Here is a 26,821-nt window from a genome sequence, read left to right as displayed (position 1 = left end):
CTCCCAGCAAAGGCCTTTGCCCAGCAAGAGGCAAAAAGTGCCGAAATAAAATCCCTTCCAGAAAAGCCAACGCGGTTTTGCATCCCCGGCACAGTCCGACATTTCCATACAAGCAGAGTATTTACAGACTTACAGGTTATTTTGCAACAATAACAACAACAGCTACAAAGAATTAACCCACCACTCCAGAGTCCTGGAAAGGAAAAGAGAAAACTGATCAAAAAAAAAAAAAAAAAAAAAATTTTTTTTTTTAAGGTCTGGAGAATCCCAGCAAAGAAATAAAATTAAAATAAAAATTAAAACCAAAAAGGAACAAGCAAAAGGGAGCGCGCGGGGGGGGTGTCTTTAAGGAAAAAGCTTCTTTCCCCGAGTGTAAATCCCGTCGGAGGCCGTGAGCTGAGTGTGGCTGTTTGCAAAAATTAATAAAAAAAAAGCTGATTGAGGGAAAAATGATTTTAAAAAATGTAAAAAAATCCAGTGCCATGCAGCAGGATCCTGGCTTTGCTCGCTGGGTTGTTTTTTTTTTTTTTTTTTTAAGGGGGGAGGGTTGCTTTTTAAACGCGAAAGTGACCCCCGCACACAAAAAAAATTAAATATAAAAATAAATAGTTAAAAAAATTAAAAGGCGCTTTTTTTTTTTCAGATCTCTTCCTTTTCTCTCTCTTTCAGAGAGAGATGGGGGTGGGGGGGGGGTGGGATGTGTGTTTGCACCGCCCGGCGTTGCACCCGGGACCCCCCGTTCTCCTCCGCCGCCGCCGCCGCCGCGCCGCCGCTGCCGTTGCTGCCGCTGCTCCGCGCCGCGCGCCCTGCTCCGCGGCCGCGCGCCGCCACCCCGCCGCGCCCCCACGTCACACACAAGCACCCGCCGCCACGTGACCCGCCGCCCGGGCGCGACCACTGCGAACGGGGAAAGGGGGGGGGGGTGTGTGAAAACGGGAGGGCGACTCGGTGGGACCCCCGCCGCCGCCGCCGCCTTCCCGGGATCAGCGCCCCCCCCCGCGCCGCCCCCTCCGGGGCGGCGCGGGGGGGGGGCGCTGGTCCCGGGAAGGCGGCGGCGGCAGCGATGGAGCGGCGGGGGGAGGTCCGCGGCCCTCCCCGTGCTTAGCGCAATGGTAGAGTCTGCAGCTCAAATTCCGAGAATTGGGCTCTGTTGATTCTTAGAACTGGGGTTCTTAGAAGTGGTGATGCAAGGAGTTTCTAGGAAAGCCCGGAGACCAGGTGATTGCTGCTTCTATTGCCGCGGCCGATTTTACCCTTTAATTCTCTCTCGCTCGCTCGCTCGCTCTCGCTCTCTTTTTTTTTTTTTTTTTTTTTTTTTCTCTCCATTTTTTTTTTCCCTCCTCTTTCCCTCCCTGCCCCGCTCCGACGCCTGGCGCGGAGCCGCCTCTATATATTTCTACCCATTTTTTTTCCCCCCCTCTTTCCTTCCCCCCCTTTCCCGCGGCAGGTGCCCCGACAACCCTCTAATATTTTTTTTTATTATCTCCTAAATTTAATTTTTTTTCCTCCTTCATTTATTTATTTAATTCCCACACACACGCCTCCCCCCCTCTCCCCTAGCCCGCTGTCAGGCGAGAAAAATAGGGGTGCCTGCATGTCTTAACGCCGGGAGCGTGTATAAGGGGAAAGGGGGGGGTGTCTCCCCTCGCCGTCCTCTCCCGGGGGATTATCGGTTATCAGGGATTATTGGCTTTCCCGCACGCGTGGCGGCCGGGTGGGGACGGGGAGGACGGCGGCGGCGGCTCCTCTCTGCACCTGCAGCCGCCCCGCGGGCGCAGGACGGCGGCGAGCGCGGCCGCCGAGCTCCTGGCGTTTTGCGTGACTCGGGGTCGGCTCCCAATGGCTGGATCCCTGGCTCGGGGTGTGTTATTTTTCTTCCCCCCCCCTTTTTTTTTTTCTTCTTCTTCTCTTCTCTCTCCCTCTTTTTTTTTTTTTTTTTTTTTTTTTTTATTTTTAATGCGTGTTGTGTCGCTGTTGTCGTTTCGCCGCCGCACAAAGCCGCCGCGGAGCGGGGCTGGCGGCAGCGCGGGGGCTCGGCGGCACCGGGCACCGCCGCTCCGGCCTTTCCGCATCACTTTCCCTCCCCCCCTCTCTATTTTTATTACTATATTACTCTATCATTATTATTGTTATTCCGTCCCCGATACAACCGCGAAACGGCTGGTGCGCTTTGCAACCTGTGGCGGGGCTGCGCCGTGATCTGTCAAGCCCCGGGCTAAGAGCGGGCGGTGATGGAGAAGACTTGCGGCATTTCTCTGCCCGGGGAAGGGGGGAGCCCGCGGGGAGGCTCGGCCGTCGCCGGTTGCCGGTCCCGGAGCACCCGCGGAGCGGCGGCCCGGGGCGGGGGGGGGGAACCGCGCTCGCCTCGACGGCGTGTGCCGGGGCGGCCGCGACGGGCTTTTGCCGGCTGGAAAATAAAACGCGATGCAAAGCTCGGAAAGGGGGGGGGAAAGTGCGTGGAGCAACTCTGAATATTGCGCGCAGGGCTCAAAACAATGAATAATAATAACAACAAGCCCCGCGGGGGGAAGAGGGGGTCGTCCGGCGGGAGGAAGGCGGCCGTGCAAGGATGCAGCCGTGCAAGGGCTGGGGTCCCGGGTGCGGTGCGGGGAGAGCCCCCCGCTGCCCCCATCGCAGCCCTTCCCCTGTGTTTACTACCGCGGCGGACTTGGCTCGGCGACAGGCGCTCGTAAATCTGCCGCCGGCAGCCGCGGGGCTGGCCCCCGGCCACACGCTATTCCTGGAGCGAGCGGCGCGGCCGGCCGCGGAGAGCCGCGGAGAACCGCGCAACCCCCGCGCACCGCGCCCGGCCCGCGCCGCTGCGCCCCCCCAGCCTCCCTCCGGCTCCCCAAAACAACCAAAAGCCGGTGGGGGAAGGGAGAAGGCTTTTTTTTGGTTAGGTGTGTGTTTTTGTGTGTGCATATATTATTTTTTTTTTTACCCCCCCCCCAAAAAAAAAAAAAAGGCAAAACAAAACCGAAAAAGCCCAACTTTGTTATGAAAACTTTCGTGGTCGGGCGGCAGCGACCTCTCCCGGCCGCCCCCCCCCCCCCCCCCCCCGGCCCTCAGCCTCGCCGCTCTGCCCCCCCCACCCCCCGCCTTTAGTTTGCAAAGTCACAGCGTGAAATGTTATGAAATCGCCTCTTGGGAAGGAGGGAAACAGAAAGCAAGGCGTTTGTTTAGAAAAATCTGCGGCAGCCTCTCAGATGTGCCTAAAAAGCTGCCTTTGACCCCCCTGTTGCATTTCCAGGGAAGAGGCAAATCTGGGCTTAAAATCATGAGTCAAAAACAACACAAACAAACCCGGCCCGGGTTAGTTTTTTCCACTGACTTCAGTAGGCGCAGGATTGGTGCGAAGGGAGGCTGGGGCCAGACGGATGAGGCTCAGCAAGAAGCGCTGCGTTGGTCCAACATCTCTGTCTGGGGCCAAATTCATACCTGTGCCAGTGGAAGTGTCAGCAGGGCTGGGTATGGGATCAGGCCCTCATTCGATCTGGGGATGCTTATTGATTCTTCTCCTGAGGTTTTAAATGCTTTAAAAATTATTATTTGCCGTATTGTTTCAAAGATTTAAAGGATAAGTGCTTCATGAGCAAATACAGGCTTCTTCCTGCAGTCCTTGGGGGTTACAGTTCAAAAATTGCTTTAAAAATATTTTAGGGGAAGCATCTCTTTATATATACATGGAGAGGCAGAACCTGAGGTTCTGTTATTTTCTTCTAATGGTAGGATCGCAGGTCTAAAAACTTACATTATAGATGGCAATTTTTGCCCCGTGAAACAAATCATCAAGCCATTAAAATATTCAAAGGGTGTCTAGCAATTTTCCAGAAGAATGGATTATTACATTGTTCCAGTAAGAAAAGACTTCATCTCCAAGTGTTCAATTTTGACTGGCAAAACAGATCAAAGATCTCTTGGGATGCATTTCAATTCCAATTTCCAATCCCCCTCAGTTCTGACTGTCTGAGTCAATATTGGGAGAGGAAGTGGAGGTTAACTGGTTAGTTATTATTACGAAGGAAGAAGTCGGAATGAGAAGTGATTCTTATGAATCGCACCCCCCCCCCAAAAAAAAAAGAAAAAGAAAATTAGTCAAAAGTCTTTATAATACTTTTTAGACATCCCTGTTTGCAGCGCTGGGAGGGCTTCAGCCTGCTGTCTGATGAGACAAAAATAAACCTAGCAGAAACATTAAGTTTTTCAAAACAAGGCTGGAAAAGCTCATAAAAATAATGTTGCTCAGACGCGTTTTAAGAGAAACAGAATTACATCGACAAAATTACATGTTTTCCAGGTTTGGTTGGGGTGTTTTATTTTCCAAGGGGAAAAATCGCTCCTGCAGCAAAGCTAACTGGTGCCATCTAGTGTCCGCTCTTCCCCTCCTCCCGGCCAGGGCAGGGGCTGCCGGAGCCGGCAGCCTCGGCAGAGTGGGAACATGTTTATTAACGGCTCGTTAAAAAAAGAAAAAAAAATAAAAAAAAAAAAAGCTTGCCAGCTAGGAGGAAGGTGGCAGAGGAAACTCTGGATGCCACTGAACTTACTTAAGGAGCCTAATTGGAAACAACCGAGTGCTTATTAAAGTCACTGACATTTCCATATGGAGTTCTCTCTGCGTCTGGTCATGAAATCACATGTGAAAATCTTTCCGAGTTGTGGTGTTAATCTGCCCTTGAACTTCTGCCTAATTTAGGATGCATTGTAAAGCTATGCTGCTTTTTTTTTTTTTTTTCCTTTTCTTTTTTTTGGGGGGTGTCGTGGTTTAACCCAAGCCAGCAACTAAGCCCCACACCGCCGCTTGCTCACTCTCCCCTGGTGGGATGGGGGAGAGAATCGGAAGGGTAAAAGTGAGAAAAGTCCTGGGTTGAGATAAAGACAGTTTAACAGGTAAAGCAAAAGCCGTGCACGCAAGCAAAGCAAAACAAGGAATTCATTCCCTCCTTCCCATCGGCAGGCAGGTGTTCAGCCATCTCCAGGAAAGCAGGGCTCCATCACGCGTAACGGTTACTTGGGAAGACAAACGCCATAACTGCGAATGTCCCCCCTTCCATCTTCTTCCCCCAGCTTTCTGTGCTGAGCATGGCATCGTACGGTGTGGGATATCCCTGTGGCCAGTTGGGGTCAGCTGTCCCAGCCGTGTCCCCTCCCAACTTCTTGTGCCCCCCCAGCCTGCTCGCTGCTGGGGTGGGGTGAGGAGCAGAAAAGTCTTTGACTCTGTGTAAGCACTGCTCAGCAGTAACTAAAATATCCATGTGTTATCGACACTGTTTCCAGCACACATCCAAAACATAGCCCCATACTAGCTACTGTGAAGAAAATTAACTCTATCCCAGCCCAAACCAGCAAAGGGGGGAAGCTTTCAGCCCCCGATGGCAGCAGCCTAATATTAATTTGTAGGAATGGTGTTTGGGTTTGTGGGGGGTTTTTTGTTTGTTTGTTTTAGTAAACAGTAATGTTGTCCTCAAAAACCCATTACAAATACAGGTGGTAAAACTTTATGAGGCAGTCCTGTGTTGTAGGAGCAGGGCTGGGTATCCTCTCATTTTATGTGAATACTACATTTAAAAGAAAATCTTGTTGCAAAGTCTGTAGGTGAATAAAATGAAGCTCTAACCAGTAGGTGCATTTCTCAGTGTGCAGCTTATGTACCTTCACGTATTTATGGCATTGCGGTTGAAGAACTGTTTCATGCCCGTTTTAGTCCGTGTGCTGTAACATTTGGGCTGCAAACTCCACATGAAGAGCTTTTGCTAGTTCAGTTGGAGCCTGAAATGTTGTCTTCAGCTTTCTGAGAAGTTTGTAAAATCTAAATTTGGTGAAAAGTTGCCTGCGTGCTCATAACCTCTTGCTCCATTTTATAGTAGCATGGGAGTCTATAAACGGGAGCCCTGTATGCCGAATGCCTGTATTCTTTTCTAGATCTATTTTTAAACCATTCTTCTGTTTGGCAAAAAGTGACACTTGGTTTCCATGTTTACAGCAGGCATTGGCAAACCTCAGGAGTTCACAGTTTGCAGTTTGGTTAGATGACTATCCAAAAGTCAGCATCTGACCAGTAAACTCCTTCAGACTGCAAATTTAGACTGCAAATGTAGTCCTCCCCGCATTTTTTTTTTTTTTTTTTTTTTTTAAATCCATGCTAGGTCTTGTGTGTTCCCATTGCTGCAGGACGCTGGCAGCCAGAAAGACAAACACCCCTAAATCAGAGCAAGCATGTAGTCTTCAGGACTGCTTTAAAACCCCAGCAATCTCAGCGGAGCTTCATATCTAAAACACAGGGAGAGGTAAGGGCATTGGGAGAGGGGAGAAATTTTTAGGCTATATTGTTTTCCTCCCCCTCTTTCTCCTGGTCAGCGTGCTGCCTTTGGGCTGTATGCCGGGTACCCATGAGGAATGTGGGATCCCTGCTTATGGAGGGGAGAGCTTGGGACAAGCACACTGCAGGACAGTGGGTCCTGAAGAACGTGTCCTGTAGGACTGGGCACCCTCTGAAAGGGTCTCCTTAAATCTGTTTCATTAAATAAACGTGGTGGTGGGGGGTTGCCTTTCCCCTGGCCACGGGACCCCGAGCTGCATACGTGTCTCGCCCCATCCAGGCGGGATGCCAGAGGAGCTTCTTGCTGCCAAGATGAGCTGTGCCACCCTCAGCCCCTGGAGGACAGAGATGGGGAGCAGAGGGTCGGTGCCAGCTGGTGATTTACCTCCCTGGAACGGGGTGGGGATGATAGGACGCCTTCTCTGAGCCCAGCCGGGCCAGGGACCTGGCTCAGTTGCTGGGGATGCCCGGCTCAGGCTGCACCCTGCCGTCGGGTCGGCACCTCGGTGCAGGGCTCGGTGTTGGCAGGGCACCGTGTCCGTCCGTTGTTCTCTGGAGTAGCTCCCTCGACTTAAGCCAGGATGCAGTTCCTGCCTTCCCTTGAAAAATTAATGTGCCAAATTGCTTGGGGTCGTTTGAAACGCTGAAGAAGGCTTGACTCCTCGCTTCCCAAGGGCACGCACTGCCTCTGCTTCGCAGTCAGAGCTTGGCTCCGTAGAGGGCAGGGGAGTCCTCCTTAGTGGAAAACATTGGAGGCAGTTTTAGTGTGCTTCCCCGCCTCCTCTGCATTTTCTTCTGCAAAGACCAAAACAATGTGGAGACTTGAGCTGGGCCAGCTTTCAAGGGCAATCCTTTTAAACCCTCTTTTGAAGTACAAACTATAAAGTTCCCTGCAGCGCTCGAGAAAATATGCAGTTTTCCTGCTTCCAAATGCTGATAATAAACCCGTCCAGATAATGTATTGCATTTCCTAGAAACATTTGTTTGCTGGCAGGAAATTGGATCAGATTGAAAGTTAGCAGAGACTGCTCGATAGAGCGAGTGCAATCGGCTCACGGAAGGGTACGATGGAAAAAATGACAGGGCTTGCACTAGTGATGCTGCTTTTGATCTGTGCTGACACTGTGCGCTAGGACTTCTCTCGGTCTCTTCTTGGGTTATTATTAATCCAGCCACGTTTTGGCCTAGACGCCAACCAGAAGCTACTAAATTAATAAAAGTCTGCTGTGACAGCTAAAGGACGCTTAGTGCCCCCTGATTGCATGACACCGGGAAAGCAGAGCTGGGCGCTTGCACATCCCCGGCCAAGAGCATCATCTTCACCATGGCTTGTAGCATCCATGACTGTGCCCGGAGGGGCCCCCACACCACCCCATTTTCTTGGTTGTCCCTCTGGTCCCTGTAATGGAGAAACCAGGCATCCTTTGGCAGGGTGGGGGGGGCAGCTGGCAGCATGCCCTGGCAGGTTGGAGGCTGTTCCTATGGGGCTGGGAACCTGCAGGGTGCTGGGACTGGGGAGGAAGGGGGGGCAGGATGGAGCTTCCCCTGGGCGGGCAGTTTCGAAGCACTGTGTGGGATGAGGCGTGGGGAAGGGAGACTTCACCCAGCCACCCCTCCACGGTGATGTGAGGGAGTCGGCGCTGCAGGCTCTGGAGGGGTAGGAGACCGGGGCCCAGGGATGGGGAGTGATCGGTGCCTTCCCCCAGACTATGCATTTGGGGGTGGGAGGGGGCAAAAACCACGGGGCATCCCCCATGCAAAGAAGGGTAGGGGAGCAAGGAGTCCCCCCCTGTGCACAGGATGGGAGGGGGATGGATGAAAAGGGATTCCCTATCAGTGGGAGAATAGATGGATGGATGGAGGGGTTTCCCTGTGCATGGCAGAAAGATGGATGGGGGGAAGGTCCGTGGTTCTCCCCTCTGCCCTGGGGTGGGGGACCGGTGAGGGTCTCCCCTTTGTGTGGGGTGGAGCTGAGAGGGGTTCCCCCACAGGGAGATGTACACTCCCCATGCTCACTGAGCTGGCTGCAGGGAGGGCAGAGCCAGCCCTGGGCTCCCTTCCAGGAATGGGTTTTCTCGGGGAGGTGCCGGCAGGGAAGGGCCATTCCCTGAACCGCTGGGGCAGACCCATTGCCTTCCTGGAAGGCAGCAGCAGTGACAGTCCCATGCGGCCACCCCCGAAATGGGCCCCGCGCCTGGCCCAGACCTTCCTCTCCGGGCACAGCGAGCCCTGGTGTGCAGCCCCGAGCACTGCTGGAGAGCCCACACCTGCAAGGTACTGGGCAAGAAAACTGGAGGGGGGGGGGCTTGGGGTGATGTTCTGGCCCTAGCTGAGCCTGGGGGAGCCTCATGGGCTTTGAGGGGGGGAATGGAGAAGGCCATGCTTGGCTGTGGTGGTCTTCTCTGCTCCCCATCACTGGTCTCTGTTCCTGTCCCCTTCTCCATTGGTCTTTGGTCGGAGCATCCTCCCATGCTGGGGCGCAGAGCTGGTGCTGTGCAGAGGCCAGGAGGGGCAGGGTTAACCCGGCTCGGCATAGCGAGGGGAAGGAAGGTCCCTTTCCCTTTTGCGTGCCCACATCCTGCAGCCGGGAGCTGCTTGGGATGCACCTGCCCGGCTCCGAGGGCGTAGGCGTTGCAGCAGCACTGCGCTGGGAAGGGATAATTTGGGAGGGTGGGGAGGGGGCTGTGCCAGGGTCCAGCTCTGGGAGAGGAGCTGGGTGTCTCCCTGGCCGGGCAGCGCTGTGGCCTCTCTGTGGGTAAGGGAGTTTGGTGACAGCAGCAGCTTCTCACGTGATGCTCACAGGCGCAGAGTTCATCTCGCAGTTTGTAACTTTGTTGGTTTATGGATGGGTCGCCTCCCCATGTCTGTGACACCGGGGCGAGTCCCCAGGAGCCTGGCAGAGTGCATCTATCGGCACGGCCAAGGTTGAGATGCCAGCCAGCTGCCCCAAATGCATACATCCACTTGTACAAACACACGGATGCATGCTGGGCTCCTTGCAGAGTGCCGCGAGTCCCTTGGCTTGTGATTGCCGGTAGCGAGCGGCTGGCAGCGAGCTTGTACAGAAAGGTCAGAGTCTGCAGTATTTGGGAAATGAGTCACTTTTTGTGTGTGCGTAAAGTTTAAAGCTAGCCAGGCTCAGAGCAGCTCTGAAGATTTGCATTTGATGGCTGGAATGGGGCTGTAAGACACCCCTCTGGGTTTTGCGTGTGATATCTTGCCTTAAATCTCACCTCTTCATCCCACCCTGGTGTCTCTGGGGACGTGAGGGGAGCTTGGGCTCCAGATCTGCACATCTCCTGCAAGGGGGAGGGGACACTTGTCCTCACAGGGCTGGATGGGCTTTCTGCAAGTGCTGGCAGTCTTACTGTCTCTGTCCGGTTTTTGGGGATCGGTCCTCAAAATAGCGTGGTTCACTTATTTATTGCGCATCTCCCTGCTGGGGCAGCTGCCTGAGGACCTTCTTCCTGCGTTAGTGCCAGGTCAATTGTCTTTGTTGGTTTTAAGTAGATTTGGGAGTAGTAATGTGAGTTCTGGAAGGCAGTTAACTCCTGGGTTTCCTTGCTGTGCTGCCCCAGCCGCGTTGCCCATGAAGCCAGTGGCTGGAGACAAAGCTTGTGGTTTAGGGGAAGGGTTTTGCAGCAGCCAGAGGAAGGCATTTGTTCTGGCTCCTCATCCGTCTCCGCCACTGGCTTCCTCTGTGATCCTGGCCAAGTCACTTCGGTACTTGACGCCCATATCCTCCCAAGTGTGTTCAGCAGTCCCGTCCCAGCATTTTCACCGGTGGCTGGAGCGCGTCGGTATTCTGAGAAGGGCAGTAGCTGTTTTGGAGGACTGGATTCAGGCTCTTTCCAGGTTTCTGAGCAGAGTGGCAGCAGATGTTTGTATGTAAGTCATGCCTGTTAACAAGGTGCTGGGAATATGGCATTGGTCTTGGATGTGGCACCGGTCGGGAATTCGATCTTGGCAGGGGAAGAGTTATCTCCGAAAGAAGTGGTGAGAAAATTCTCGCTTGACTTCCCTTCCCCACCTGCCTTTAAGTTCCTGAGTCATGGAAATGAAAATCTTCTTGGCATACGCCCATGGTTTGGGCTAGAGGGTGTGGAAGAAGCTATGATTGGATTCTCAAAGCCTGTGGTTGTGATAAGAACGTACTGTACCGGAAGAAACAAATGTTAACCTTACTGGAGAGTAGAAGGTTTGTTATCTCTAGCTCTTATCCAACTGATACTTGAGTGAAAGAGCAGGCTTGTGTCCTGCCATGGCCAATTCATAATTACCAGCTAATGTGGCGTTTGTTTTCTTGTGCTTTATTTGTAGGTTTGAAAGAAACTTTTGGACTGTGAATTGAGGCATTGGGTATGTAAATTTAAATTTTGTGCTTCCTCTCCTACCACCCCCCCCCTTCCCTTTACCATGTTGAATGAAATGTTTCATTAGACCCAGCTGGAACTTGTTTTCAGGAGAGCAGCTGCTCTGTAGAAAATACTGTACGTTCATACGCTGCTGGGGAAGGAGGAGGAGTCGGGGTTGTGGGAGGGGGTTGATCATGGAGGAATTTGACACTGAAGATGCACGTTCCAGCCCAAACTTCAGGCATGGGGAGATGTGGACTCTCCCGGGTGCTGGTTGGGAGGACACCTCTGAGATGGGTCAACGGGTGTTGTGTTGGGGGAAGGCTTCATGTTCCTCGACTAACCCAAGCCTTGCTCACTGGGAGAGACTGGGCTGTGGTTTGGGTAGCAGCCCAGCAGGTTAGATGAGTTCTGCTCCTCACTGCCACCACCGATTCATTGGGAAACTGTGGACAGGTCTTCTCCAAAGTGGCCACCACTTGGGAGCAGGAAAGTAGCTGGCTGGTGGGAGAGGGTTGATGGTCCGCTGTGGGCTGGATTTTCCAGGTGTTGAAATCCTTCAGCTTCAGCTGGGACCTTCAAGGCTGGTTTTCATTCCCATGGCTGGATTTGCAGCCAGCCAGCAGATGGGTGAGGGGGATGGCTCCTGAAGAAGATCTGAAGGCTGGGAAGCTGTGTTGGGAGCTTCATGGAGATGAACCCAAGTGGTGGTGGGAGGAGTGGGCTGGGGTGGAGCTGCCATGGGTGAGGCAGGAAGAAAGAGGAGCTGGTTAGCTAATCCTCAGGAGGGTCTGGTTGCCTTCGCCCGCCAGCTTGCTGGGTGGGACTGAAACATGCCAGGTCTCACTGCTGGCCAGGAGACCTCACCGGGCAGCCTGGCAGGCGCTTGGTGTTGTGCAGGGCTGTTTGTCTTGGGACCAAGGAGCTGCTGCTGTTCCTACCAGTGGCAGCTGGCCATATGAGCACATCCCAGAGCAGCCGCTGTCTCTTTGCTGGGTTTAGGATACTTGCCTGGCCGCTTCTCCATTCCCATCCTCCTCCCGCTTCTGTTTCGAGCAGACTCGAGATGGCCTCGCCGGCAGACAGCTGCATCCAGTTCACCCGCCACGCGAGTGATGTCCTCCTCAATCTCAACCGCCTTAGAAGCCGGGATATCCTGACTGACGTTGTCATCATCGTGAACCGGGAGCAGTTCAGAGCCCACAAAACAGTCCTGATGGCCTGCAGGTGAGAGCAGGGTCCCCTCCCTGCCTCCCTTCCCTGCTCCCTCTGCCTTTGGCCACCAGCAACACTGCTGCAGCCCTGGGCAGGCTCCTGGGGTTTACAGACAGGGAAACAGAGGCAGAGAAGCAGAACTGAAAGGGGCTGCCAAGAAATTTGTACCTGCGATGAGAGAGCGGAGACCTTTCACCTCCAACGCGGTGCCCACGCCTCTCTTCCTTGAGTGCCCACACCTCTCTCCTCCTTGCATGCCCACATCTGCCCACACGCAGCCCATGGAGACAAACAGGAGCACAGCAGATGTGAGGCACATCCCTGAAGGCAAAGCACAAACGCTCTGCAGGGAGAGGAGAGGGGAGGGGAGGGAGGGCAGGCTGGATGCTCGCTGGGGTGAGCGAGTCCTCTGTGACCGCAGTGTCCCCTGTCACTGCTATTTTTAGAGCTATTCCTCCCTGACTGCCAGGATGCTGGCTGCACCCACCTTTGTTGATTTTTTTTCAAGCCTGGTGGGGTCTGAAATCCCTTTCCAGCTCCTAGGATTGCTGGAATTGCTTCCTCGTGAATGCTAATTAACATCCCACCATTGCCCGGTTGAATTACAGCAGATGCCTTCCAGGGTCTCCTGCTGACAAGGTATAAAGATTTGAAAAAGCCAAGGTTTGACTATTAAGACATCTGAAAAATGTTTTGCCAACATTTCCTTTTTGTTTTTTGGTTTTTGTGGGTTTTTTTCCTGGTTAAAGAGTGAGCGTGGATGCCTCAAGAGACTTCTGAAAGAAATGAGTCACAGTGGGAAGGGGGTGGTGGTAAGAACAACAACCAAAAAAAAAAGGGGGAATTTCTAAATGGAGGCAGTGGGGAGTTGTTGAGCAGGTGAGATCTAAAAGCAGGCTGTTCCAGTTGGAAAAGTGCAGTGCAGAAGATGCTTACTAAGCTGAGAAACCAAGCTTGATAATAAGGGGGAAGCTCAGGGAATTCTGTAATTTCCTCCTCCTCCCTTCCCATTCACGAACCCCTCTGCGCTAAGGGATTTCAGACAAATTCTCCTTTCTTCCTCTGAATTGTCATAACACTCTTCTCTCCTGTCTTCTCTCTGCAGTGGCCTCTTCTACAGCATCTTCACTGACCAGCTCAAGTGCAACTTGAATGTCATCAACCTGGACCCTGAAATTAACCCTGAGGGATTTTGCATCCTCTTGGACTTCATGTATACGTCCCGCCTGAACTTGAGGGAGAACAATATCATGGCCGTGATGGCCACAGCGCTGTACCTGCAGATGGAGCACGTGGTTGATACCTGCCGAAGGTTTGTCAAGTCTAGGTGAGCGCCATGAGTGAACTTTGGAGAGCCTGGGATGGTGTGTTTGGGTGGGAGGGGGGAGAACTGACAAAGTATCTGAAAACTTATCCTTATGGGCTGAAAATGACTGCGTCTCCCTTCTTTTTGCCTGGTTCCAGTGAAGCGGAGATGGTGTCTGCTGTGAAGACCCCAAGGGAAGAGTTTTTGGCTGGACGGATGCTAAGCCACCCAGAGGTGATGGCTTATCGGAGCAGAGATGTTTCAGAGAATGGCATGCCTCTCCAAAATGGGTCCCTCTGCAATGGGAGGGCCTTTGCACCTGGCTTGATCAATAGTTTGTCTGGATCCCCCATTTCCTACCATGGATACAGCCCTCTCCCTCTAAATAGCTTCCTTGTGGATGATGAGTTGCGGGAGATGAGGATGCCTCTCTCTGAACTCTCAAGGGCAGGTGCCTTCCCCAAGGAGAGGATCCTGCCATGTGACAGCTCCAGGACAATCCCCACCGAGTACATGAGAACCATTACCGACATCTCAGCCAACATGTGCCATGCTACCATCTATGCTCCGAAAGAAGGTGCTGCTGAAGAAGCCAGGAGTGACATGCACTACAGCGTAGCCTCTGGCCCCAAACCTGTCGTCCCTTCAATCCGGAACAATCCCTATTTCTCTTGCGACAAAGTGGCCAAAGAGGAGGAGCGGACCTCTTCAGAAGATGAGATCAGCCAGCACTTTGAGCCCACCAACACCCCGCTGGACCGCAAGGGACTCATCAGCCCTCAGAGCCCCCAGAAGTCAGACTGTCAGCCCAACTCGCCAACCGAGTCCAGCAGCAGCAAGAATGCCCGTATCAGTCAGAGCTCCAGTTCCCTCTTCACCAAGAGCCCCACAGACCCCAAAGCCTGCAACTGGAAAAAGTACAAGTTCATTGTCCTCAACTCTCTCAATCAGAGCACCAAGCAAGACAGTGCTGACCAGAATGAGATGGGAACCCTCTCTCCTCGCACCTACATGCCCATGTCCACTTGCCAGCAGTCCATGGAGCCGGAGCATCTCAACGTGCAATCCCCCACCAAGATGAGCGTGAATGGAGAAGACTCTACTATCCCACAAGCGAGCAGACTCAACAATATCGTTAACAGGTGAGAAGATTTCCCCCCCTGCCATGAGAGACAGGACTCCCTGCATTGTTGCTGAGGGTTTGGAAGTGTGTGAAATAGCTGTAGCGTTGGGCTGGGGAGTCCAGCCATGAGCAGGTGGAAGCCTCTACATTTGGTGGAGCACTGCCAGTGACATGGGCTGGGTGCCAGCTGTCCCCACCTTAGTGGTGCTAGCCTGGCCTGGTGATGGAATTGGGAACATTGGGTCAGGAATCCCTGACTCACTTTGGCAGCTCTGGACAGTTTCTGGAGCTTGGATTTGCCCAACCTGGTTTTCACCAGACTCCCTGTGCCTCAAGCTTTTGGTTGGCTGTAAGCGTTGGAAAGGCCAAACTACCAGGGAACATTACACTATCCTCTGGACCTGGATGTTCCTAGAGAGCTTTGAGGTCGTTTGGTGATGGGCACCTGAAGGATTGAGGCTCAGGGACCTGTTGTTGGTCAGGGCTATGCTGTGCGTCTTGCCACAAAAGTGCCCATAAAACATGGCTGTCCTTTGTGTCTGGAAGGGTGCAAACAAGGGCCCAGTAGCTCAAGCACAGCAAGAGCCTTCTCACGGCTGTGTGCATTGCTGTCCTTCCACAGGTCCCGGGATGGGTCTCCTCGGAGCAGCGAAGGGCAGTCTCCACTGTACATGCATTCGTCGAAGTGCAGCTCCTGTGGCTGCCAGTCCCCACAACATGCTGAGATGTGCCTTCATACCCCTGGCTCAAACTTTGGAGAGGAGATGGGGGAAACCCAGTCTGAATACTCTGACTCCAGCTGTGGTGAGTCTTGCATCCCTAGTGGCCTTTTTCAACGAGCAGGCAAGGGGGCTGTGCAGTCTGGGGACCCATCCAACCCTTGCCCTGTGTCCAAATGCGCAGTCACACCTGTCCCCGATACCGGTGGACCCCAGGGTGCTTTACAGTTCCCTCTTAACTGGCTGACCAGCTGTGTACATGCATGTGAGGGACACACGGACATGGGAGTTGCTTCCTCCCTCCCCTTCCCCAGCACTGTCCAGATACCTTGTGCAGGGAGTTAGTCACCTGCTGCAAACTTGGCAGCTAAGGACAGGAAACAATGTGCACCCCACCCCACCAGAACCACAGGAGAACAAGCTTGGCAGATGTAATGACCCTAATGGGGATTGGGCAAGATGGTGTGTCTCATGCATCCGTCATGATATCTTCATTATCAGGGAGCCCAATGCGCACATCTGGAGAAATGCAGATAATGAGGCTTGCAATCTTGTTGCAAAACTCCACAAGCCCATAGACAAGTATCTGTGCACCCATCTGCTTGTAGCTCAGGGAGGGGAAATGCAGAATTGTCACCTGCGGTGTGGGCAGAGATCCACAGAGGGAACCCCACTGCAGTGATGCTCAAAGCTACATACAGCATTTAAGAGTTAGGCACCCTCCTACTGGGGAGACCTGTCTTGAGCTTCAAATGATGATGGTCTTCCCCTGCTCAGTGAAGACATCTCTACCTGTAAAGGTTTAAGACCTCTAAAGGTGATGGAGTTGCTCCAGAGCTGAGCATCCATCCTTCAGGGGATGCCTGGTAACTCGGGTGCCTTTGTGGACCTCTCTGAAAGATGTCCAGGCGAGATACTGGCTTCTTGGAAGCAGCTTGTGTCACACTGAAGCAGAGTTGGCTTGTGATGACTTTACTCTCTCAAACCATGCATGTTTTTGCTATGTGCACAAGATGGTCAGGAGGTACTGGCATGGTGCAAGCACCACTGATCACGAATGTCTGCGCTCAGCTCCTTGTTCCAACACTTGCTCTGGCTGCCTGTCCCCACCATCCCAAACACATGCCATGTCCCATTGAGGAGCTGGCCCATGCATTGCCCATCTCATTGCTCTCCTCTATGCCCTCCCAGAAAATGGAGCCTTCTTCTGCAACGAGTGCGACTGCCGGTTCTCTGAGGAGGCCTCTCTCAAGAGACACTCTCTGCAAGTCCACAGTGACAAGCCCTACAAGTGTGACCGCTGCCAGGCCTCCTTCCGCTACAAGGGGAACCTTGCCAGCCACAAAACCGTCCACACAGGTACAGTGTTGGCCACAGCGACAACTTACTGAGGAGGCTGTGGGTTGCTGGACACACGGGCGTTTATGGCTGGGTTTGTCCCAGGTGCAGTGTCCGCTGCTCTATCATAAGCTGTCCCTGATGGGAAGAGCAAGTTGCTTTTCTTGGCACTGCCAGGGAGCCCTTGGGCAGAGCACCAAACCTGGGAATGGGGGAGATGCTGACTGGCCTCACAGCAGGGATGGAGCTCAAGCTCCTTTGCTGTAAAGCGCTGGGTGCCACTGTTTCTAAAGACATCTTGGAAAATGCATGGCTGGGAGCAGATGTGTGGCCTCCAGGTTACTTTGTGGTAGACTTAAAAAAAAAAAAATCAAAAGAACATTTCGGGAGAAGTCTGGGATTTTTTTCCCTTACATCCTAGAAATCCAGATCATATCTAGCCTGGCAGAAACTCTGCTGATGGGAAATTCTGTGAATGGATGGACTCTGTGAATCAGCACAATGAAAGCTGAGAAAGGAAGGGGATATTAAGGGTTTAGTCATTTGCTGACAAACCTAGGGATTTTTTTTTTTTTATGCTTTTATTAATGCTTAACCTGTCAACAGCTAGTTCGCTAGCTGGGGAAGGGAAGTCTGTGCTGACGACTCAGTGCTGCTGCACTGAATTAGACATAAATTCCCGCAGCCTCAGCTGAGCTCCAGGAGGGTGGCATGGGTGAAGGAGACAACACAAGTGCCAGGGCAGGGTTTGAGGGTGTGTGGGGTCAAAGCCTGGAAACAAAAGAAAAAGGCAGGAGGGGATAGTCGATGGCTGTTACCCACTCCCCGTTGAGCCCATCTTCAACCATCCTAAAGAAACTAGTTAAAACCTTTTTGCAACTCCCCCCATCTCCCGGGGCCAGCAGTGGTGATTATAACTGAATAATGACTTGGGAGCCAGGTCGCTGAGTGTGCCTTGGCTTTCCACTCTATCAGCTCTTTTCGCTCCTCTAAAGAGGTGACGAACGGCCAGGGTGGGATGTGCTGGGGACCACAAGGAGCCTGAAGGGAGCCAGGTGGCCCTGTGTGGCTTACTGGCAGCTGTAGGGAGACGCAGGCGCCAGCCGCGGTTGCGGGGCCAGGAGGAGCGATGCTGTTAATCCTCGCTGGCAGAGCTGCCCGGCTTTCTCTCTTGCCCTGAAGGCTGCAGCTCCCAACCTGAAAAAGAAAAGGTACCGCAGTGCCCAGGTACCTCCTGAGCTCACCCTGCTCTGGGGACACCCCGAGCTGTCCTGACCGATGCTGCCATCTCCAGTCATCTCCAAAAGGGACAGGAGTCAAGGCTAGTGCTTCATGCCTTGGGGTCTAGCACCTGAAGGGACAGCTTTGGGGAGCACCATGGATCATGGGGGCTGAGCGTGCCTGTACTTAATCCCTCACCCTTTCTTTTCGGCTCTGCAGGAGAAAAGCCGTACCGCTGCAACATCTGCGGGGCACAGTTCAACCGGCCGGCCAACCTGAAAACCCACACGCGCATCCACTCCGGAGAAAAACCCTACAAGTGCGAGACCTGCGGGGCCAGATTTGTCCAGGTGCATATGGCCTCTGAGACTTGCAGTGCCTGGGGAGGTGGGACATGGCCGGACCTCCTGCCCAAGACCAGTGATGCCTCATGGCAAGGAGGAGGCTGATGGGCCACGCTCACTGCCTTGGGCAGCTCTTCCCATAGTGTTGTGGGATAAATAGGGGCCTTAAGGTCCATGTGGTCCAGTTTGGCTTAGTAGGAAGCCTGATTGCTGGTTTTAGCTCCTCTCCTCTGTTTGCTGTTAAGGACTGGAGATATTAGACCTCAGACAGGTGTGGCCCTGAGTCCCAGCTAGAACCCAATAGACCAAAAAAAGACAGCTGGGCAGAACCCTGGTCCCAGTGGGATGCCCTTGCTCCCGGTGGGATGCTCTCATCCCTGGGGCTGTCCTCACCCAGAGCTGCTCTCTCTAGGTGGCCCACCTCCGTGCTCACGTGCTCATTCACACCGGGGAGAAGCCATACCCCTGCGAGATCTGCGGCACACGCTTCCGGCACCTGCAGACCCTCAAAAGTCACCTTCGAATCCACACAGGAGAGAAACCGTATCATGTGAGTGACCCTGCTTTTTTTGGGGGGGGAGGCTCTCAGCTGGGGCTGGGGGAGGATGCTGCCAAACCTGGGGGGCTGGGAAGACACTGGGACATTCACATGGGCTGGTTGCAGCACCCCAATGGCCTTCGCCAGCCTCATGAGGCCCCATGCCAAGGGTCATGTCCCTGCTCCTCATGCCCCGTACACCTCTCGTGCATTAGCCGATGATGACGAGATATTTTGTCATAAGCGGCTGTGTTGGAAATGCTGACGTGCAGCCCAGGCTGGGTACGTCTTAGCTGCTCTTCTTTTCTTCCACCCCATCTGGAAGAAGGTCACACTTCTCCAAATAGCAGTGGCTTAAATTACAGTCGCCCGCTGTGTGCGGGGATGGGGGAAAGTAGCAGACAGCCTGGCCTGGGGTCCCCTGTGCTGGTGGCACCTGCACCGAGCGAGCAGCCTGCCCTGCCTTGCTTGCAGCCCTGGGGGCTCCGGCTCTTTGCTGAGGCTTTTCTGGCTTTCCCCATCTGCTAGAGAGGACGTTGGAGCAGAGGTTATCGTCCAAACATCCCTCTGGAGCCATCCAGCTTGGCAGGCATCAAAAGTGGTTCCCTAAGCAGCCCTGTAGCTGGTTTGAGCATCTAGATAAGGAGCTTGGCGCTTTGTCCATCAGAGCCAGGGTCCTCTCAGCCTTTCTGCATCCCATAAACCGAAATGTGCTGCTGAAAGCCTGAGATGGGGGGTGCCCATGGGGGCTGCTTCTCCCACTACGTCCCCACTTATCCCTCATCCACCGGTATAATGGGTGCAGCATCCTGGGGTAGCTGGCGGAGGACAGGCATTTGCTGTGGGACCCCTCCCTGAAGGGAAGGACGTGTCCCCTACCATCCCTACCATCATGTTTCACACCCTCTGCCTTTGCCTCTCGTCCCGCAGTGTGAGAAATGCAACCTGCATTTCCGCCACAAAAGCCAGCTGCGGCTTCACCTCCGGCAGAAGCACGGGGCCATCACCAACACCAAGGTGCAGTACCGCATCTCAGCAAGTGAGGTGCCTCCGGAGCTCCCCAAGGCCTGCTGAAGGCAGAAGATTTCCCAGGAGGAGGTCATCTTGGCGGGGGGAGAAGCTGTCCAAAGGATACTTGCAACACTTTAAAGAAAAAGGAAAAAAAAAAAAAAAAATTCATCACATGATGGAGTGCCTCTAAACCCATAGTGCAGATAAGTGGAAAAACATTAGAAATTAAAAAAAAAAAATTACAAATACACGGGTTTTATTTTTCCCAGTTATGTGAAACGAAAAGAAAAATAAAATTATTCAGATCTTATTGTATATAAAACATAAAAAATAAAAATAGTCATTTTAAATGTCTGTGCAGTGGAGTGTTGATAAACTCTGGAGTCTAACCTTCACAGCCTTTGCCGTTTGAAGATGAGGAATGTAATGTTGATTTATGGGAACAGATTTTTTTCTTTTGTATGCAAAATGTGTGTTCTTTTAAAGAGAAAGTATGCTATTAAAGAGAGGGCTTTAACTTTTTTAACCAAAGGTGAAGGAATCTATGGCAGAGTTGTAAATATATATAGATATAAATATATAAATATATATATAAAATAAATATATATAGACCTTTAAAAAAGCTATATTAAAAATATATAAAATGCATTAAAGGCTCAGTTGGACTCTGCAGGCAGAAGCCACTCTGAGAATCTTTATTATGATAGAGCACTTAACGAGATATTTTAAAGTATTGCATCTGTACAAGTAAGAAAATATTTTGTCTAAATGCATCAGTGTATTTGTATTTTTTTGCAAGTGAAGGTTTACAATTTACAAAAAGTGTGTATTAAACCAACAAAGCTGCAGAAGGAATTTAAAATAATAATAAAGTGTAATTTTTTTTGTTCTAGTTCTCAGTCTGTATATATGTAAAATGTGGTTTCGCACGGTGCCTTTCTTTTCAATGGAAGTTTTCAATGTATGGACTATATTGAGCTCAGTTTCTTCAAGGTACAGCCTGATGTTGCAAAAGGAGTTTTGGTGGAACTCTCTATCGGGGAATGTTTTATTTTTTTGTTTTTGGTTTTTTTGGTCTTCTTTTACATGCTTGTGTTATAAACAATCTCGGGAGACAGGGTTTGGGCTGTGTCTAAACTGCATTAATGCGTTCTGTAAAATATAGCTGTACAAATAAAAGAATAAAATGAAGAAAAGTGAAGTATGATGGAGTGAGGGGTCTGTTCTTGCCTGTCCTTCTCCTTGCGCACCTTGAAGGCCAGTCGGTGCCCCGGGAAGGGGCTGAGCATCCCGAGCCCCGGCAGGAGCTCTTGGCTTGGTGCAGCTCTGGCCCTGCGTTGAAGGCAGGGCTGGCTGGAGCTGCCTTTTCCAGGATCGAGAGAAGATGGTCTCGGGCTCGAGGTCAGAGGAAGCCTCGAGCTCACTGCTCTGCATCCTGGTGGGGACTGTCCCACTGTGCCACCTCCTCGATATTTTCTGCATTTGCACCGAGTAGCTGGCAGAAATAGGGCAGAGCCTGGGAGAGACCTTTTGCTGACCAGCCCAGGGCCGGTTCCAGATGGCTGGGTAGTTATTTGTATTTCATGGAAACCGATGCAATTGCCAGAATTGCTCAGGGAAGAAGGCCGCCTGCTGCTCCTCTCGCTTTCCAGCGCCTGGGGTGGGGGGAGCTGCTGGTTCGGCTGCCTTGTGCAATAGTTCAGTGGAGCAGGGTCTGTAAACCCCTCCAGGAACTCGCTGACCGATAGCATCTCTGGGCTTCCAGCCATTGCACAGTGGCTGCGGGCCAGAGCTGAGAAAGCCCAGCTTGAGGGAGTCCCCCTGCTCTCCCCTAGTAGGGAGAGGAGATGCTTTAGTCCATTTGGGTGGCTGTGCAGAGCGGGGGGGGGGGGGTGAAGCCATGAGGTGACCAGGACCTTGGGAAGTGGGGATGCCTGGGGTGCATGCAAGTGCCTTGTGCTCTTTGCTGGCGAGGGCTCACTAATTGCAGAAAACCAAAAAGCATCATGCAAAAAGCTTCTCTAAATTACACAGGCAGGACCGGCTGCAACCAGTGCTGGTGTGGAGCAAGGCCACTGCTCAACATGGCCCAGGGTGGGGTCTGAGCCGCACAGGGCTTGTTTCATTTTTAGTTTAGTTAATTCATGGATAATTTTGGTGTAGGGCTTGAGGGGTGATTCACAGTGGGGGGACTTGGAAACACCAGCTGAAAGGGGCAGGCCTGGCTGTTTGCAGGGTCGCAAGGGGCTGCAGGAAGGAGGAGCTGGAGGTGAAGAGGAGGATGGACTTTTCAGCACACCATGGGACAGAGGTGGACATGACACAACCAAAGCAGCCCAGCATGGGAGGGAAATGCCAAGAAGGGGGGGAGCCAATCTGCAGCGCTGCTTTGCGGGACCCCCAGCTCCTCTGGCTTATCTCCCAGCAGACCAGATCTGCTGGCATGTGAAGAAGCCCCCCCAAAAAAGCAAGGGCTGAGCACTGAGCTGGAGCCAGCCTCTCCCTCCTCCTGCTGTTTGACTTGGCCGGGCAGGATGGCTGCCTGGCAGCCTGCAGCAAGCGCCAGCCTGCTGTGGGACAGGCGTTTCGTGGGGTGAGGTCCCCTCGGCCGCAAAACCTCTCTTCGCATGCCTATTTCTCACCCCACCAACTGCTCGGCAGGGCTGAGCCCAGCACGAGCTCTCCCCAGGTTACTCCTGTTAAGCACAGGGTGGGGGAAATGACAACAAATGGGGCATTGCCTGAGCATTGGGAATAGCAAAAACCTTGCTCTCTCGCCTGCTTCCTTTCTCCACCTCTGCCTGCTAGGTTTTTAATGTTTAGTAAACCTGGTTGTCCTCATGGCGGGGTTTTGACACACATACTGTCCTCATCTGACACACTTACTTAGGTTTCTCCCCCTCTGTCGGGAGCTGCCTGTCTTTGAGCTTGCTACCTCTCTGATTACTGCAGTTGTCACTTTTGGAAGTGGCTGGGCTGGGCTGCCAGCCCCGCTTGCCCCAGACAAGCAGGCTGCACAGCCATGACCTCTATGTCCCATTGACTTGCTCAGCCGCATTTGCAAAATAAATACTGTATTTTCCTGGATCGTGGTTGTGTTTCCTCCTCCTGACAGATTTTCTTTTTTTTCTAAACAATGATGTCACAGCTTTTCCAGGCAGTTCAGCTGAAGCAGTAGCAATTGCTCCCTTACTATCCGCAGGGCAGAGGTCTGCAGGCATCTGGCAGAGCCAGCCTGTGCCGGCGAGCTTTGCTCAGCACGGGCAGTGTTTGCAGAGGCGAGGGAGCAGTCACACACAGGGCTGCATTACACATGTTCTATGGCTGCGGAGCCCACAAACATTGAACTGGTCAGGCCTGCCCGGGTCAGTACCACTGGGTTATTTGCCCTTTGAAAACCCAAATACAGGGTCTGACTCTTGGCAAGCCTCAGAAGAAAGGACAACACCAAACCGATAAACTGGCTGGTTTCCAGGAAGCTTCCCAGAATGTGTCTGAGCAGCTCCTTTGGTACCCATCTCCCCCTCCTCCCACATAAAGATCTGCCCAATAGATGGGGATGTGGTCGAGTGTTCCTTTTCTTCAGATTTCTTCTGCACTGAAAAAAAAAAAAAACATCGCCACACTGCCAGCTCCTTCCCCAGTTTACCTCTGAGCCCAGGCTTCAGGAAGGCCCAGCAGAGAAATGGGGATTCAAGTTCCCCGGGGCTGAGCAGGGCTCTCGGGGTGCCCCCAGTGATGCTGTGACCCCCTCTGCTGAACTTGCTGCGCTCACCAATTTATTCTCTAGTCCTTGAGCCTGGTTTTGCTGCTGAAAAACCTATGAGTGAAAATGACACTAAAAGGTGGAAGGCTTAAATGCAGGCACCGAGGCTGTGACTTTTCCCAGATGTGGACGGTTGATGGGGGATAGCTGGGCTCAACCACACCGTCGGCCATTGCTTCCTCCCGGCCGCGTTGCCGTGCCCGTCCCGCCGCCCCCGCCCGCCCGCCGCAGCCCCGGCCGCGGGCTGGGCACGGCGGGCCGAGCTCCGCACCGCCCGGCCGGCCCGGCGGGAGGCTGCGGCCGCTCCGCTGTATTCTGCCGGGCCTCCACGCGAGGGCAGGCGAAGACGGAGTTTAAGCAACGAGTCCCCGGAATAAAGAGACATCGATCAAAAAAAAAAAAAAAAGATATTGCAGCCCGACCTGGGACATCTGCTGCTGGCAGGGAAAATCTTACAACCCAGAGGGAAGGTTTGCAGGCAAAAGGTAGGTGCTTGCTTGCAGCTGGCAAAGTTTTGATATTTCACTGGCCCCAGGGCCAGTGTGGGGAATGCCCAGCTGCAGCCCGAGGTGGCCGGGAGCAGCCTGAGAGCCGTGGGGATCCCATGGGCAGGATCCTGTGTCACGGGGATGAATGCTGCCTGTTTGTGGGGTTGGACCCAAGGGCCCGTGGCCACCTGGAGCCTCCTGGCCTCTCTGAGAGGGGGTCAGCGTCACAGCTGGAGGGAAGGGAGGCCCAAGCTCTTGTTGTGGAGCTGATCTTTATCAAGAAGAGTTATATAGAGAGAGAAAGCAGAGCCCTGTATTATTTCGTGACTTCGTGTGCTCATCCATCTGTATCCATCATCTCTTGCCCTATGCTGGTAACTCCTTACAGCACAGGCCAGCATCTGTTTGTACAGTCCCTAACACAGCCCCATCCATGGCTCCTAGTAGTCACCACAGTGGTACAGGTAAATACCCGGGGACTGCTCTTAGCTCATCCTGTTCACCTTTGCTTCTGCACATGTTTGTGCTGATCTTGCCCTTGTCTGACTTCAAGGGGGCTGCTTTCAACTCTACAAATGCCATGGCAGCATCCTAGGAGGCTGAGACCAGGAATGGATCTCAGGTAGCAGCAACAGAAATCCTGAACACAGCTCGGGCTCTTAGACAGAGACATCATTGGAAAAATTAGGTAGCAGAATCCCTCCTCTGTGAACCTCCACAGCCTGCCTCCCCTCCCACTTTGCTACCTGGAGCAGAAATGCCAGAGGACTGTAATTAATGGAGAGTCCAATTCTTTAGGATTTGTGCTCAAGTTTTACTATAGAAACAGCATTTTACCCAGAAACCTCTCAGGGCTGTTGCAAGTCCATGTAGGATCCCAACACATCCCAGGGACACAGTGTACCAGTCGGTGGGAGTTACTCTCCCTTGTTGAGCTCTTGTTTCTCGCTATCATTCAGGCATGATCGACTGCTCTTCTCTGCTCATCTGTATCTCCTGGGGTAGCATCAGCCCTCCACAGAGAAGCTGCTCCGTTAGGTTTTCAGCAATCTGCAGGAGCTGCAGGGCTGTGGTGGCTTCCTCACTGCCCTGCAGCACGGGATGCACGTCCAGAGCCAGAATGAGGAATTTCATGGCCCCAGCTCCCAGATCACAGCTTGGCCCTACCAGGTTTAGTGCTAGAACAGAAGAAAAAGGTGTTTTCCCTGCTGGCAAGGTAGTGATACATGGCAAAACTGTCCTGCTGATGAAAGCAGAGCTAAGAAAGTCTGGGGAGCATTTTGTAGGTGATAGATAGCCAGGGAGGCGAGGTGCAATGAGAGCCGGTCTTGCAGCTGCGGTGACAGCAGAGGGCACGCTTTGCCGGTGCGGAGCTGAGCGTGCAGCCTATGCACACAGTCCCGGGCACTGCTGGACTGCTCTGGGTCTGTGGAGCGAGCTGGAAACATGGGGGTAAGGAAGCAGTCACAGAAATTCAATGCAATTCAGTTGTCTGCAAAGCCACATGCCCCGCAGCGCTGCTGCAGAAAGAAAGGAACAGAATCGCCTTCGCCACAGCCAAGTGGATGATGGATTTATCTGGCTAGTGAATGAGTGTAAAAAAATTCAGAGCACAGTGATCCCATAGAGCAACTGGGAGAGGGGGAACTGGTAAATCAATCTGCAATTTAATTCACCCCTCCATGCGTGCACCAGAGCTGTAAGGACGTCTGGAGGTCTGCCCTTACCTAGGAGAGAATCCAAAGACGTATGGAGCAGTTAGACTCCCTTTCTCCACTCCCTCATTGCTGGTTCCTTCAGGTCAGCAGAAGATGGTTTTCTGAATCAAAATGCATGTTTTCATCTTCATTTAAATTGTATTTTTCCTTTAGATTTTCTTTGAAATGAAATATCAAAACTTTTCAGCTGGAGATCACCACGATTGTCCCAAATTCTACCTGAGGGCACCAAGAATTTTGGTCCATTCAACATTTTATCCAGCAACAGGGCTCAGACCTAGTGGAAACTCAGTTTCTCTCCTTTAAACAGGCTGAGATGTCTCTAGGGGAACTTCCCCACCAAAACCCTCTGGTCCTGCCTCCACCAGCCTCATAGCCTTAGCTGAATCCCAGGAAGAGAAAACCAGCCAAGGTGGACATCAGAGCCTTCTGAGGCTTCTCTGGCTCAGGAGCTGAGTCATCTCCTGATGGGGCGCAGGACCAGAGAGCAGAAAACGAGCACACCCTTGCTTTCCTCAGGTAGGCATCTGAAATTCAGCGGGACAAATCCAACACATTTCCCTGCAGTAGTATTTTTCCTATTGCTGGAGGACACTGCTGTAATTCCTCCAGCCTCCCCCAGGCAGAGGGAGGAGCAGGGGCACAGCTGCTCAGCTCCGGTGCTGCACAGAGAGCTGGAGTCAGAGCCAACCTGGTCTTCCAAACCTTGTCCCCATGGGGCTGGAAGAGCCACAGTAGCCAGAGTGACCATCAAAACCAGGGATCTGCAATGTAACCGAGGGTCTGTGCTTGCCTGGGACTACACTGTAGGGAGCACCTCTCTCCAACTGCAGCAACATTGCTCCTAGCCCGAAGCCCTGTTGGGCATTACTGCTCTGCAGCAGGATGCCCTGCACTGCCAGGTGGCCAGGGAGGGTTGGCAGGGCAGGGTTGGGGTGGATAGATGTTAAAATGAAAAACAAAGGGTGGGTAAGGACAGGGGCGAGCAAGGAACAGCCCTGGGCTGAAAGTCTTTTGTAGGGCTGGACTCATGCACACAGAGGTGCTGCAGGTAGCTGGAGAAGAATGGGGTGCTGAGCAGTCTGGATTTGGGTAGTACATCAAGAATGGCCTCTCAAAACCCCTTAACGGCTCAAGTCTGATACCTTCCCCCATTTTACACCAGCATGACCATACCAGCTTCCTAAAACCAGCCCTGTTGGCCTGCCCAGAGCCCACCCATCTCAGACTGAGCTCTGTACCTCTGCAAAATCCCGTTAAATGTGGCTGATTCCTGCTGGCCCTGCACAAAGCTGGCGGGAAACAAGAAAGATGGGGAACTAATCAAGCAGGTTGTTCCTGCGCTGTGCCAACGCCTACAGCT

General features: G+C 52.8%; 1 protein-coding gene across 4 annotated transcripts; it reads left to right on the top strand.

Moving 5' to 3' along the window:
• Nucleotides 1-1,154: 1,154 nt before the first annotated feature.
• Nucleotides 1,155-19,823, top strand: BCL6 (BCL6 transcription repressor). Of its 4 annotated transcripts, none has more exons than XM_082320309.1 (10): nucleotides 1,155-1,218; nucleotides 10,637-10,675; nucleotides 11,731-11,898; nucleotides 12,992-13,213; nucleotides 13,351-14,334; nucleotides 14,938-15,119; nucleotides 16,226-16,393; nucleotides 17,813-17,943; nucleotides 18,350-18,487; nucleotides 19,406-19,823. In XM_082320309.1, the coding sequence occupies exons 3-10, from the start codon at nucleotides 11,738-11,740 to the stop codon at nucleotides 19,547-19,549; spliced, it is 2,130 nt and encodes a 709-aa protein (XP_082176435.1). In that variant the 5' UTR covers nucleotides 1,155-1,218; nucleotides 10,637-10,675; nucleotides 11,731-11,737; the 3' UTR covers nucleotides 19,550-19,823. The 4 variants fall into 4 exon arrangements, with proteins under 4 accessions (XP_082176435.1, XP_082176437.1, XP_082176438.1 ...); XM_082320311.1 differs by lacking the exon at nucleotides 1,155-1,218 and adding an exon at nucleotides 1,601-1,861; XM_082320312.1 differs by lacking the exon at nucleotides 1,155-1,218 and adding an exon at nucleotides 8,410-8,590.
• The last annotated feature ends 6,998 nt before the right edge of the window (nucleotides 19,824-26,821 follow it).

Source organism: Platalea leucorodia, assembly GCF_965183815.1.
Source record: "Platalea leucorodia genome assembly, chromosome: 8".
Taxonomy (NCBI): domain Eukaryota; kingdom Metazoa; phylum Chordata; class Aves; order Pelecaniformes; family Threskiornithidae; genus Platalea; species Platalea leucorodia.
Note: the sequence above shows the minus strand (reverse complement) of the source record. Positions and strands in the feature narration are given on the sequence as shown.